This window comes from Chionomys nivalis, chromosome 21 (genome assembly GCF_950005125.1).
Source record: "Chionomys nivalis chromosome 21, mChiNiv1.1, whole genome shotgun sequence".
NCBI classification, from domain to species: domain Eukaryota; kingdom Metazoa; phylum Chordata; class Mammalia; order Rodentia; family Cricetidae; genus Chionomys; species Chionomys nivalis.
The window spans coordinates 6,441,357-6,453,915 of record NC_080106.1 but is presented as its reverse complement, the minus strand read 5'-3'; the positions used below and the strand labels follow the sequence as shown (position 1 = coordinate 6,453,915).

Here is a 12,559-nt window from a genome sequence, read left to right as displayed (position 1 = left end):
TCTGATCTGGTCTTAAACCTGAAATCCCCATGCAGGGACCCAACACTCACCCTGCAGTACAGAGTGGTGAGCTCCTGACAAGTCTTTGCAAAGCTCCACTCCTTCTGCATTTGAATGGCGTCAGACACTGCGCGGGAAAAACAAACTTCAAGTCAGAGCTTACTACAAAACAAAAGCAACCAAACAAAAACCCATTTTTTTAAAATGTGAAACAAAATGAAAAAAGAAAGTTTTTTTCCAATGTGAAAAGACAACCCTGCTTTAATTTTTTTCCCAACTATTGCAGACACTGTCATTTCCTTTGTTAACTGAGGTCACCCTTCAGTGTCAGAGGAATTTTGGTTCCAGAAAACAAGGCTGTTGGGCTCTGGGGTAAACTGTCATTATCTCAAGGGGTCTCAAAGTGCTCTATTTAACCCACAGGGCTCAGAGCCACAAATCTGCCTAAGGATCACTGGTATCTCTCTCAGAGTTTCCCCGAAGTATAGGGGAAGAGACCCCAGAGTGTGCAGGGGACTGCAGGCGCAGTATGGTAACCTACCTTTCAGCACGGGTTTGTGAGTCAGAATCTGGGTTAGAGTGTGGCTGAAGAACCTCTTGTGAGAATCCACTCCGATCATACCACAGCATACATGTCCAGAGTATGCACTCAACCTACAAATAGCATAGGGGTGTCCAAGGAGGAAAGCACAGGTCCCTCGCCTGGAGCACCCGCCTTCAAGCCAGGGAGGCACTTTCTCTGCCAGGCCACACGGCCACAGGTAGCAAATGAATGCAGGGATATGTAGTTTCAACAAGAGAGAGGAGAGTTATCTGAGGATCTGAGGGTGTCAAGAGTCCAGAAGCAGGCGATTAGACACAGATTAGGAAGGTTGGTGCTGCATACCAAAGCTGAAACAGACACGTGGAAGGGGGGTCACACTGGGCACACGACAGAAAATAGGGGCTGAAGGATCCCACACCCTAGAGATCTGGAGGTTAAACAGGATCTCAGAGAAGGCTAGACAGACCTCCCGGTGCTTTGGCAACAATCTCCCCCAAAGCCGTCAACCGGCAGATAGTACCCAGCTGGCTACTGATACCGTTGCCGCATTTAAGAACCCAGGCTTCCCAGTGAAGCGAGCATACAGTTCACATGAACAATAGCAGGTCTCGCAGACATACCAGCCCCTCGCTGCCTGGTGAGCCGACGTCACCTGTGGACCAGCGTCCAGGGTATCAAGTGCAACTGACAACAGAACACAGGACAGAAAACAAGCATCAGCCCCATGGCCTGTCCTGTGTCACCCAGAGCACTCTCGGTCAGCAGACCAATTTCTGCCATGGGTCTCTGAAGGTCCAGAATCTCCTCGGATGACATTGGGTACACCCAGCACCTAAGTGCCACCAGACACTGAGATCTGCAAGCCTAAAGTTCAGGAGAACATGCAGAACATAAATGCTGTACGTGGTGCTACGAATTGAACACACCAGGTTAGTACTCTGCAAACATGGGGCCGGGAAAGATGGCTCAGCAATGAAGAGCACTGGCTGCTCCTCAGAGAACCCAGGATTAGTTCCCAGCACCCGCATGGCAGTTCATAACTGTAACTCTACTTGCAGAGGGAGCAATATCCTGCTCTGGCCTCTGGAAGTACTAGGAACACACGCTGCATAGAGATACACACAGGTAGAGTACCCAGATGGTGTGGGAAGTCCTTCCGTCTATGCTTTGCTTTTATTGGTTAATGAATAAATCTGTTTCAGCCAGTGGCTTAGCAGAATAGAGCTAGGTGGGAAAACTAAACTGAATGCTGGGAGAAAGAAGGCGGAGTCAGTGAGAAGTCATGTGCTGTCACCATTGGGGACAGATGCCTGCCCTGAAGCCTGCCAAAACTTTGCTGGTAGGCCATAACCTCGTGGTGATGCACAGATTAATGGAGATGGGTTAGTTTAGGATATAAAAGTATGACGGAAATATGCTTAAGCTATTGGCCAGTGTTTTAATTAATACAGTTTTGTGTAATTATTCCGGGTCTGGGTAGCCGGGAACGCAAGCAGCCTCCCCCAACACCCATATATAGTAAAAATAATAAGGATAATAATTGAAAAAATTAGCTGGACATTGTGTTGCATGCCTTTAATCCCAGGACTCAGGAGTCAGATGCAGACTGATCTCTGTGAGTTCGAGGCCAGCCTAATCTACACAGTGAGTTTCAGGCCAGTCAGAGCTACAAAGTCAGACCCTGTCTCAAAATAAACAAATAATTCATTAATAAAAAATGAATTAAACATGGGATCATGAGGAAGAACTGAGAGCCAGACCAAAAAGAGAGAAGGGCGTTCACACTACATATATGAAGTAAACAGGGCCTCTGGAGGCAGTGAAGCAGAAGTGGGTAGCTTCAGGTGGAAAGACTGGAACCTGCTAGAACGGCTCTTAAGCAAATTAGTCAGTTATAGCCGGGGCTGGCACAGAAACTTACAAGTCAGCATTCTCTGCAGGACGTCAGTAGCAACCTGCCAACAGAAAGGAAATTGTCTCAGGAATTTTCAAGCAGTCTCATGCTGGCAATACACAGGAGAATGTCTTGTTAGCTTGAAGCAAAATAAGAAAGTGCCTAAAAGGTGTTCTTCCCTCGGAACCCTGCCCACTCTTGGGACTTTCTTCTTCATTCCCTTAACAACGCAGGTAAATTCTGCTGAGGGTGTGTGTGTGGGGGGGGGGGAGTGAAGGCAGGCAGGCGGGCAGATTATCTTAGAAAAGAGACAAGTCTTTGTCTCAGCATGATGCAAAGTTGAATGGTGGTATAGTCAGAATTCATTCCAACACACTTGGGAGGTGGAATTAGGAAGATCCGAAGGTCAAGATTAAGCTGGGTGTGGTGGCACACGCCTTTGATCCCAGCAGAGGCAGAGGCAGAGGCAGGAGGATCACTGAGTTTGAGGCCAGCCTGGTCTACTAGTGAGTTTATGGATGGTCAGGATTATGCAGAGTAACCCTGTCTTGAAAAAACAAACAACCCCCCCCCCCCCGCCCCCAACACACACCACCAAAAAAAGTCTAATTCTCTTCCAGTCTTGATTTTCTTTCGTACCTGGGTCATCTTTTCAGGCTCCCCAAGTCTTGGTTCTGAGCTTTGCGGAAATGCACTAGAAACCAACAGTTGCACAAAACCTGCGAGATTAAAAACAAAACAAAGAAACCCACAAGCTGCCTGTCCAGAGCAAATGCTTCTCATCTTTGAGTTGGTGTCACATCCGCTGGCAGTACAATCTATCACTTAGCAAAAGGAGCTGGGGCTACCCAAGGGAAAACCCAGCTCCTGCCACTCAGGAAAACAGACGTCCATGGTTGGCCTGGTGAGTTTATCTCAGGCTAGGCCCTAGGCCCACAGGAATGGGAAGACTGCTTTAGACCCCAGGGTCAAGAAGATTAGTTGTCCCCAGGAACCCGCCTGCTATGAACATACCAGAAAGCATGGCTTTAGTGGCATCAGAGGATGGGCTTGGCATTTCTATCTGTTCACACAGAGCGCAGAGGTTCCTGAAGAGCCACGTGGTCATGGCCTGCATGTCAGGATGGCTGAGGACACAAAAAAACCAAGGCTGGAAATATTGGCTGGGTAAGAATAATGCCATGTAGCTGTCGAAGGAGAAAGACGTCAGAACCTCACCCATAAGCCACAGCCTCGTGGCTATACACAGATTAATAGAAATGGGTTAATTTAAGATGTAAGAGCTAACAACAACAACAAAAATAAATCAATAATGGAATTAAAAAGTAGCTCAGTGACAATGAAATAATCACTAACAGGTTCATCCCCTATCCTGTCCCCCCAAAACAACAACAAAAAATGCTTTGCTGGTAGAGAACCTATTTTGAATGATTTCAACCTTTTACATTTATTCTAACAACTGTTAGGACCTGCACTTTCTGCTCTAGTTCAAAAATTCTGTGTACTTGCTTTTCCTCTTTTTGAAACAGGGTCTTATACAGCCCAGACTGCACGCACTTTGTAGCTGAGGTTGGCCTTGAACTCTGATCTTTCTGCTTCAACCTCCCAGTATCAGGATTATGGCCGGATGCCACCACATCCAGTGGTGCTAGGAAGTGAATCTGGGGGCTTTGGGCACGGAGGGCAAGTACTCTACCAACTGAGCTACCCCCCAAACCTCTGTTTGTGCACTTACGAGTGCTCTCCCTGGCAGAGTATTTCAGGGTGATTTATCTTACTGTGTTTTGCCATGTTTGGGCAGGGCTATAACACTGGTTTGTTTGTTTGTTTCCAAGCTGGGATTTCACTGTGCTACCTGGCTAGCCTGGAACTCTCTGTGTAGACCAGGATAGCCTTGAATTCACAGAAATCCCTGCCTCTGCCTCTTGGGTGCTGGCATTAAAGACATGTGCATCACACCCAGCTTTGCACTGCTAATTTAACTTACTCTCTCTAGTACCAAGAGGAATATGCAAGCCCCTACTAATAATTATCAAAATGTGCATTTCACCTTTGACCCTGTCCACTTTTTCTTTGTATCTGATATCCTGATGTGTATATACCCGGAGAAGTACTCTCCATGGAATTAAGTTTATTAATCTTTTCTAGCCTCTAAGCTTTGTCATATTTAGGTCTTTCATCTTTTTTTTTTCCTCTGAGACAGGGTTTCTTTGTGTAGCCCTGGATGTCCTATAACTCATTTTGTAGCCTAGGCCTTTAAGTCTGAGATCTGCCTGCCTCTGCCTCTCAAGTGCTGGGATTAAAGGGGTGTGCCACCATTGCCTGGCTCTTCTCATCTTTTTATACTTCCACTTTTATTCTTTCTTTGATTCACCCTGGTCTGTCTGTCTGTCTTTCTTTCTCTTTCTTTCTTGATATAAGGGAAAAATTGAACTTTTTGAAAAAATTCTTATCTTCTGGGAACTATGTCACAGTGCCACCTGGTTTCGTGATATTTCAACTGTGTTTGATGTCCCACGCTAGACCTCCAGCCTTCTAATGGACTAGAGGGGCCTGAGGTTCCAAACACTTCAGTGGTCTTGCAACCAGGCCTTTCTGAGACTTTTTCACTCAACCTCCTGAGGTATAAATGCTTGCAATACTCGTGCTTTTATGAACAAATAAAGCAGCCTAGATGGCTGTCTTTCACCCCGCTGCTGATCAGGACAGATCTTCAAGCTTGCTGACTATCTTACTGCTGGTCCATGTGCTTAACTATTCCATCTTTATCAGGTTATGTCTTGTCATAAAAGCTCCTTATCTGGGTTGCCACCAAACCTGACAGCCCGAGTTCAACCAGGGAACCACGCGGTGAAAGGAGTCCCACACAAGTCTTTGGCACCCGCGCACCCGCACACAGACTAATAAAGTCAGGCTCCCAAGGTGATTTCAGAAAGGAATAAATATCATTACATAGATCAACCATGTTTAGCTAGACATCTCTTTAGTTAATGTTTTTGTAGCGTTTTCTGAGACAGGGTCTCATGTAGCCCAGGGGTGGTCTTGATCTTGGAATATAACTGAAAGTAACCTTAAGTTGTTTGACTTTATGTTTATTTTAAATTTTATTTAAAAACTTTTTATGTGTAGAGTATTTTATACATCTGTATGCCATATGCACGCCATGCCGGCAGAAGTCAGAAAGCATTATGCGCTACCACGTGGAGGCTGAAAACACAGGATGGCTCAGTCAGTGAATTGCTCCCTGTGCCCAGTGCTGGGGAGACAGAGACAAGAAGACCCCTGGGGTTGTTGGCCAGCTCCCAGTTCAGTGGGACCCTGGGTCAAAATGGAAGACACCCAACACTGACTCTGGCTTCTACAAACATGTGTACAGATGTGTACATACAAGCATGTACATTTACATATATACACAAAAAAATCATCACAAGGCATGAACAAAGAAAGCATGCATAAGGGACACTTTAATACCAATAAATGTTCTCTAAACATAAGGAGATATCAGGACTGGAGAGATGGCTGAGTTCAATTCCCAGTAATCACATGGTGGTTCACAACCATCAATAATAGGATCTGATGTCCTCTTATGGCCTGAAGGTATACACCAGAGCACTCATACATAAAAAGAGATAAATTAACAACAACAAAAAGGACATGTAATCAGGCCAGTTGGCTTGGTGAGTGACGGCACTTAGTACTAAACCTTGACGCCCCCCACAGGGAATCCACATGGAGGAGAAATTGACTCCTTCTGTGACCACCACGCATGTACCATGGCAAATACACCTCCCACCCCACAATAAAGAAAGCAATTAAATTTTAAAACAGCCTAAAAATATAGCTATTTAATAAAAGAAAGGCCATTGATATTAAGTGATGTAGAACGACTAATAAACTACGGTTGTCGGACTTTCTTTTGGGACCACCAGCTCCCAAATAATGACAAGGAGACATCTTATTAATTATGGGATCTTGGGGCCCAAGTGCTCTTATAACTTAAATTAATCCACTTATATTAACCTACATTCTGCCATGTGGCTTGTTAACTCTCCTCCATAATGTACACACAACTTCCTATGGTCCTGCTGATGAATCCCACGCACTTAGATTCTAACCGAGTTCCCCTCTCTCACCAGAAGCTCCTCCCACTCTCTCCTGCCTAGCTACTGGCCATCCTGCTCTTTATTAAGGCCAAACAGCTACATGTCTTTACAGTTTGTTCAAACATCCCACAGCAAACTACCTTTGAAGTAGCTCTTGTAGGCTCACAACACGGTGCACATGGAGACTCCACACAGCTTCAAGCAGCAAAGAGTTCTGAAAAATACAACAGCATTACCTCAGCGCGTGCATCTTCCTACAAATGAGCTCAGGTGATGGTCATGCGCCCACAGAGGAAAGCCAGCGTCACAGCATGACCTAAAGGACTCATCACAGGCTCCCGAATGAACAGCATTCAAGTCCCTTATTGTCCTGCATGGCTTCTCCTCTGCCACCTGACAGCTCCGACCACCTCCCAGTAGTCTCCAGCAAGTCATTCCCAACCCTTTCTACACACTGTGCCCTACGCATTCTAACTCACAACCTGGAAACCGTCATCTGACCTCTAACATGCTATGGCTCAAGAGCACACTCATACAAATACATGGACAGTAAAGATTCAATTTTTTTTTTTTTTTTCCGAGACAGGGTTTCTCTGTAGCTTTGGAGCCTGTCCTGGAACTAGCTCTTGTAGCCCAGGCTGGTCTCGAACTCACAGAGATCCGTCTGCCTCTGCGTCCTGAGTGCTGGGATGAAAGGCATGTACCGCCGTCACCACCCGGTAGATTAAAATATTTTTAACGTTTCAAGTAGAGCTTACTAATATAATTAATAGGGTCTCATATAGTCCAGACTGATCTGGAACTTACTATGCAGCCAAGGATGACCTCATCTATGCCTCAAGCGCTAGGATTACAGGCATGTACCCCTATGCCTAGTTTATGAGGAGCTGGGGGTCTAATTCAGTGTCTCGTGCATGATAAAAGCCCTACCATCTGAGCTATATCCGTAGCTCTTATTAGTGTAGTTTTAAAATATATATTCTCTTGGCCAGGCTGTGGTGGTGCACACCTTTAATCCCAGCACTCGGAAGGTAGAGGCAGGTGAATCTCTGTGAGTTTGAGGCCAGCCTGGACTACAAGAGCTAGTTCCAGGACAGTTAAGACTGTTACACAGGGAAACCCTGTCTTGAAAAAACAAAAAAACAACAACACATATGTATGTATGTATGTTCTCAGGGCTGGAGAGATGGCTCAATGGTTCAAAGAACTGTCTACTCTTCCAAAGGTCTTGAGTTCAATTCCCAGCAAGCACACTAAGACTTACAACCATCCATAGTGAGATATGGTGCGCTCTTCTAGCCTGCAGGTATACATGCAGGCAGAACACTGCATACTGTATACATAATAAATAAATAAGTCTTTAAAAGAAAAGTATGTTCTTTCAAAGAGCCTTCGTAATAGTATAGCCAAGAGAATCACGCTGACTTCCTAGGTATACTATGCTCTGTTCTACTTCCTAGGTATACTATGCTCTGTTCTACTTCCTAGGTATGCTATGCTCTGTTCTACTTCCTAGGTATACTATGCTCTGTTCTACTTCCTAGGTATACTATGCTCTGTTCTACTTCCTAGGTATGCTATGCTCTGTTCTACTTCCTAGGTATACTATGCTCTGTTCTACTTCCTAGGTATGCTATGCTCTGTTCTATCTTTTTGGTGGGAGATGGGGTCGCACTATGCAGCTCTGGCTGTGCTGGAACTCTCTATGTAGACCAGGCTGGCTGTGAACTCAGAGATCCTCCTGCCTGTATCTTTCAAGGGTTGGGGTTACAGGTAGCTGTGAACCGTGTTCTAATAAATACGGCTAATGCAGGGTAGAAACTGACACACAGTACTGGAGCGCTACTTCCGCTCAGGAGCACGGGATGAACCCTCCTTCCAAGCTCTTTAATTGCTGAGGCATCTGGCCACATTCCTACGGAAAATCATAGACCCAAACCAACAGAACACTGCTTTTAAAAAATCCCAAGTGAGGAGGCAGAGGTAGGTGGATCTCTGTGAGTTCGAGACCAGCCTGGTCTACAAGAGCTAGTTCCAGGACAGGCTCCAAAGCCACAGAGAAACCCTGTCTCGAAAAACCAAAAAAAAAAAAAAAAAAAAAAAAAAAAAAATCCCAAGTGAAAGAGCTTCAAATTTACCTGCGCTTTCCATAATTCCTGGCAGAAGGTAAGCCGGGAGAACATATTGTGTGCCAACAGATACCGAGCGATCTCTAACAAGGAAGACAGCTTCTTCTAAAAACAGATTAAAAAAAAGGAAAATTATCGAAAAAAGTACTAAAGAAGTATGTTATTTTCCTAAACAGCTTAAAAGGGACATGTCCTCATTTAAGGGGCTGGTCTCTCACTCTTTGCTCCGAGCTGAGCAGCACAGGGTGGCTGGGCTCCACGCAGACCTGACGCACACTGCAAGCGAACACTCTGGCAGACAGTAACCCCACAGGAACTCCCAGCCTCGAGGCTTGATCCCGAAAAGCAGAACCTTAAAAAACAAAACAAAGCTATGGCTTTCCCTGACAGCTCAAGAAAAACTTTAAGACTTAAGTTGAAAATGCTTATTAAGTTGTAGCATTGTGATCTGTAAGGGGGAAGAATAGGTAAGGGAAAAAACAAGAGACACAAAATGAAGATGATTTCAGGGCCAAATTGGCAGTCTTCAAAAAAATTAGAGGCAACCTCAGAACCCAAAGTCATACACACATGTATGCATCACGTACCACAATGGAGATATTCCACTGCAACAGAGGAAACTTTCTTTATCATCGTCCTTACAAAGGAGCACCGTAAGCACAACTCATAGGTTCTTTTATTTTGCCATGACAGGGATAAAACCCAGGGCCTCAGCCACAGCAGACACGTCAAGCCATGAGCTTCACCCTCGGTTCCTAAATTCTTGAACCTTATAGATGAGTTTACTCCCAGTGACTTACTAACATTCAAGAGCAAACTGGATAGGACTTTTCGACACTCTGCCCTGCACCTGACAGGCAGCCCAGATCATAGGTACACTCAGTCCTCCTGGACATGAGGCAGAGGCTGGACAGCTGGCCCTCGGGCTGTCAGAAGGCTCCTGATCCAGTCCGTGGCCTGCAACCCTTAAAGTAAACTGTTCTGGACAACCTAGAAACAGGCAGTGCTTACGAGCAAATCAGTTTCTGATTTATTTGACTTCCAAAACTAATTGCCCAAGGGTCGGGGGGAGTCTGAAGAAATGGTTCAGCAGTTAAGAGCATTTGTTCTTCCAGAGGACCCAGGTTCAATTCTCACTACCTACGTGGTGACTTACAACCATCTATAACTGCAGACCCAGGGGATCCAACCCCTCTTCTGATCTCCATGGGCACCAAGCATGCACGTGGTACACAGACACACATGCAGGTAAAACACGCATACACATAAAAATAAAATCTAAAAAAAGAAAGGTATAGATTTATGTTTATCATACATATTTTATAATATATATATGATATACACCCATTATCATCAAGGCTCTAAAAACCACATCAATGAGGCCAGGGGGTGGTGGCGCACGCCTTTAATCCCAGCACTTGGGAGGCAGAGGCAGGCGGATCTCTGTGAGTTCGAGGCCAGCCTGGTCTACAGATCTAGTTCCAGAACAGGTTCCAAAGCTACAGAGAAACCCTGTCTCAAAAAACCAACCAAACAAACAAACAAAAACAAAAAGAAGAAGAAAAAGGAAAGAAAGCAGTGGCAACTTACGTATGAAGGAACTGGAGTGATCAGAGGCAGCTGAAGCACTGTCACAATCGATCAGTTTGCTGAGACACAATTTTTTACATTGTGGATCTTCTACCTACAAACCGAAACATAAAGAACTTGACTGTGTGTAGAGTGCACAGTGGGCACCCAAGTTTCCTTTTGTTTGGTTGGGTTTGTTTTGTTTTTAAATTCGTTTTTGTATGTTCATGTGTCTGTGTGTCTTAGAACTTCTGTTGTTGTGATAAAAACACATGACCAAAAGCAACTCGGGGAGAAAACGGCTTATTTCAGTTTACAACTTGTAGTCCATCTCTCTGGGCGGTGGTGGCGCACACCTTTAATCCCAGCACTCGGGGGGCAGGGGCAGGCGGATCTCTGTGGGTTCAAAGCCAGTCTGGTCTACAGAGTTCCAAGATAGCCACTACACAGAGAAACCCTGACCCCCCCAAAAAAAAAAAGATAAAAGAAAGAAACACGTAAAACAACTTGTAGTCCATCATCCAGGGAAGGCAGGACAGGAACTCAAGGCAGGACCCTGAAGGCAGGAACTGGTGGCGAGGCCATGGCGGATGCTGCTCACTGGCTTACTCACCGTGGCTTGCTCAGCCCAGGAGAGGCGCCACCCACATCAACCATTAATCAAGAAAATGCAGCACAGGCTTGTCCACAGGCAAATGGGGCAGGGGAGTCTTAACTTGAGATTAACTTCACAGAAGACTCTAGCTTGGGCTGAGCTGACAGAAACCTAGCCAGCACAGCGTACCTGCTTGTGTGTAGGGGTGCCAGTTGGTACAGTGGCAGCAGAGGGTGTCAGATCCCCTGGAACTAGTTACAGATGGCTCTGAGCCGCCGACACGGGTTCTGGGAACTAAACTCAGATCATCTGTAAGAACAGCATGCTGCGTTACAGCTGGAGAGAGAGCGCTTGTGCTTGCAAAGGTTTGATCCTCCGCACCCACTCGGTGGCTCCCATCCATAACTCCAGTTCCAGGGGATCTGATGCCTTTTTGACTTCTGAGGGCATACATGTGGTTCATACATGCATGCAGGTAAACACTCATACACATAAAACAGAAAACAGTATGTGCTGAGCCATCTTTCCAGCTGGCTCAAGTTCTTTTACTCCTTTCAAGAATTATTACATTTACTACCCAACTGCTTAAATCTCCAAAGACATAAAGTACACTCAACTTTCTTCTCACCTCGTTTGCACTTACCAGTTATTCGCCAGGTACACAGGCTTATAAGGATAAAAAGATTACGATCTGGCTGGGCTCCAATGCCAGCTTCCTCTTACCTCTAGTAAAAGGTCATTCATATTTTGGTGGTATCTCAGGAGTTGCAGAGCGGAATCCTTTAATTTCTGTTCCCTTTCAGGATTATATTTTTGCTTCTTGACTCTGCCCGCTAAAGAGATTAAAAATAATTTTTTTCCCCAAAAGATTTTAGCGCAACGTACACAAAGTGACACCCTGAGCGGAGGCCCAGGGAGAGCTGCCCAAGATCAGGACGGTCACCTGCCGCTGCCGCGAGCAAACGGCTGGGACCAGAAAGCTTGGGGCCCAATGCTGCTTTAAGAGCAGCGGACTTGGGGCTCTGCTGACTCCAGTTCTGCAGGTCGCAGGGCCGCGCCACATTGGACCTGAAGGGGCGGCCAGTGGAGAATGGACCCAGGAGAATGGAGGCTTACACTGGGCACTGACAAAGTGGAGGTCGGAGGTAGTGGTGGCGGGACCTACCCAGCAGCTCGGTCCAAGACTTTCGGAGACCCAGGGGTCCATCGCAAGCAGCAGCAGCCCAGGCCGGGGAACCCGACATAGTGACTGGAACGCCACAGGAGCCCGCGCTGCTTTCCAATTCGCGACGGCCAGGCGCTAGCGCTCATTGGCTAGAAGCACGCTTGACCACGCCTCTTGAGGGCGGAACTGGCTCTGAGGCCATGTTGGTTGTGGCACAGCTCGTTCGGGAAGCGGAGCAGGCAGATTCTTGAGGCAGCCTTGGTGCAATACCACGGCGCATGACAACTAGGGGGAAAGTGGCGCAGAATTTGGAGCTCGAGTGGGTAGTGCGAATTGACTGCAGCTGATGGCGTGGTTTCTGACTAGGCGAAGATAATGGCCCAGGCCTGGGAAGATGCTAAAAATCTATTACCTGCTTTGCTCAAAAAAATACCTCCGGATCGATCCCCAGTACTGGGCTGTGCTGATTTGACTCTGACTGTAGGAAAACTAACCGTAGGAGTGGTTGGGATACTGGGATGTGACTTTCAAAGGTTTCCTTGGGAAAGAAAGACGAGGGG

General features: G+C 46.2%; 1 protein-coding gene across 1 annotated transcript in view; it reads right to left on the bottom strand.

Annotated features, from left to right (window-relative positions):
• Fanca (FA complementation group A) overlaps window positions 1-12,078 on the bottom strand; it is a 56,123-nt gene extending 44,045 nt beyond the window's left edge. Inside the window, exons 1-12 of the mRNA XM_057753630.1 lie at window positions 12,000-12,078; window positions 11,558-11,667; window positions 10,261-10,354; window positions 8,889-9,022; window positions 8,680-8,775; window positions 6,682-6,755; window positions 3,453-3,565; window positions 3,078-3,157; window positions 2,466-2,499; window positions 1,165-1,228; window positions 542-654; window positions 51-127 (exon numbers count right to left, since the gene is read on the bottom strand). Coding sequence (XP_057609613.1) covers window positions 51-127; window positions 542-654; window positions 1,165-1,228; window positions 2,466-2,499; window positions 3,078-3,157; window positions 3,453-3,565; window positions 6,682-6,755; window positions 8,680-8,775; window positions 8,889-9,022; window positions 10,261-10,354; window positions 11,558-11,667; window positions 12,000-12,078 — 1,068 coding nt within the window. The remainder of the gene's footprint in view (window positions 1-50; window positions 128-541; window positions 655-1,164; window positions 1,229-2,465; window positions 2,500-3,077; window positions 3,158-3,452; window positions 3,566-6,681; window positions 6,756-8,679; window positions 8,776-8,888; window positions 9,023-10,260; window positions 10,355-11,557; window positions 11,668-11,999) is intronic.
• Between the last annotated feature and the right edge of the window lie 481 nt (window positions 12,079-12,559).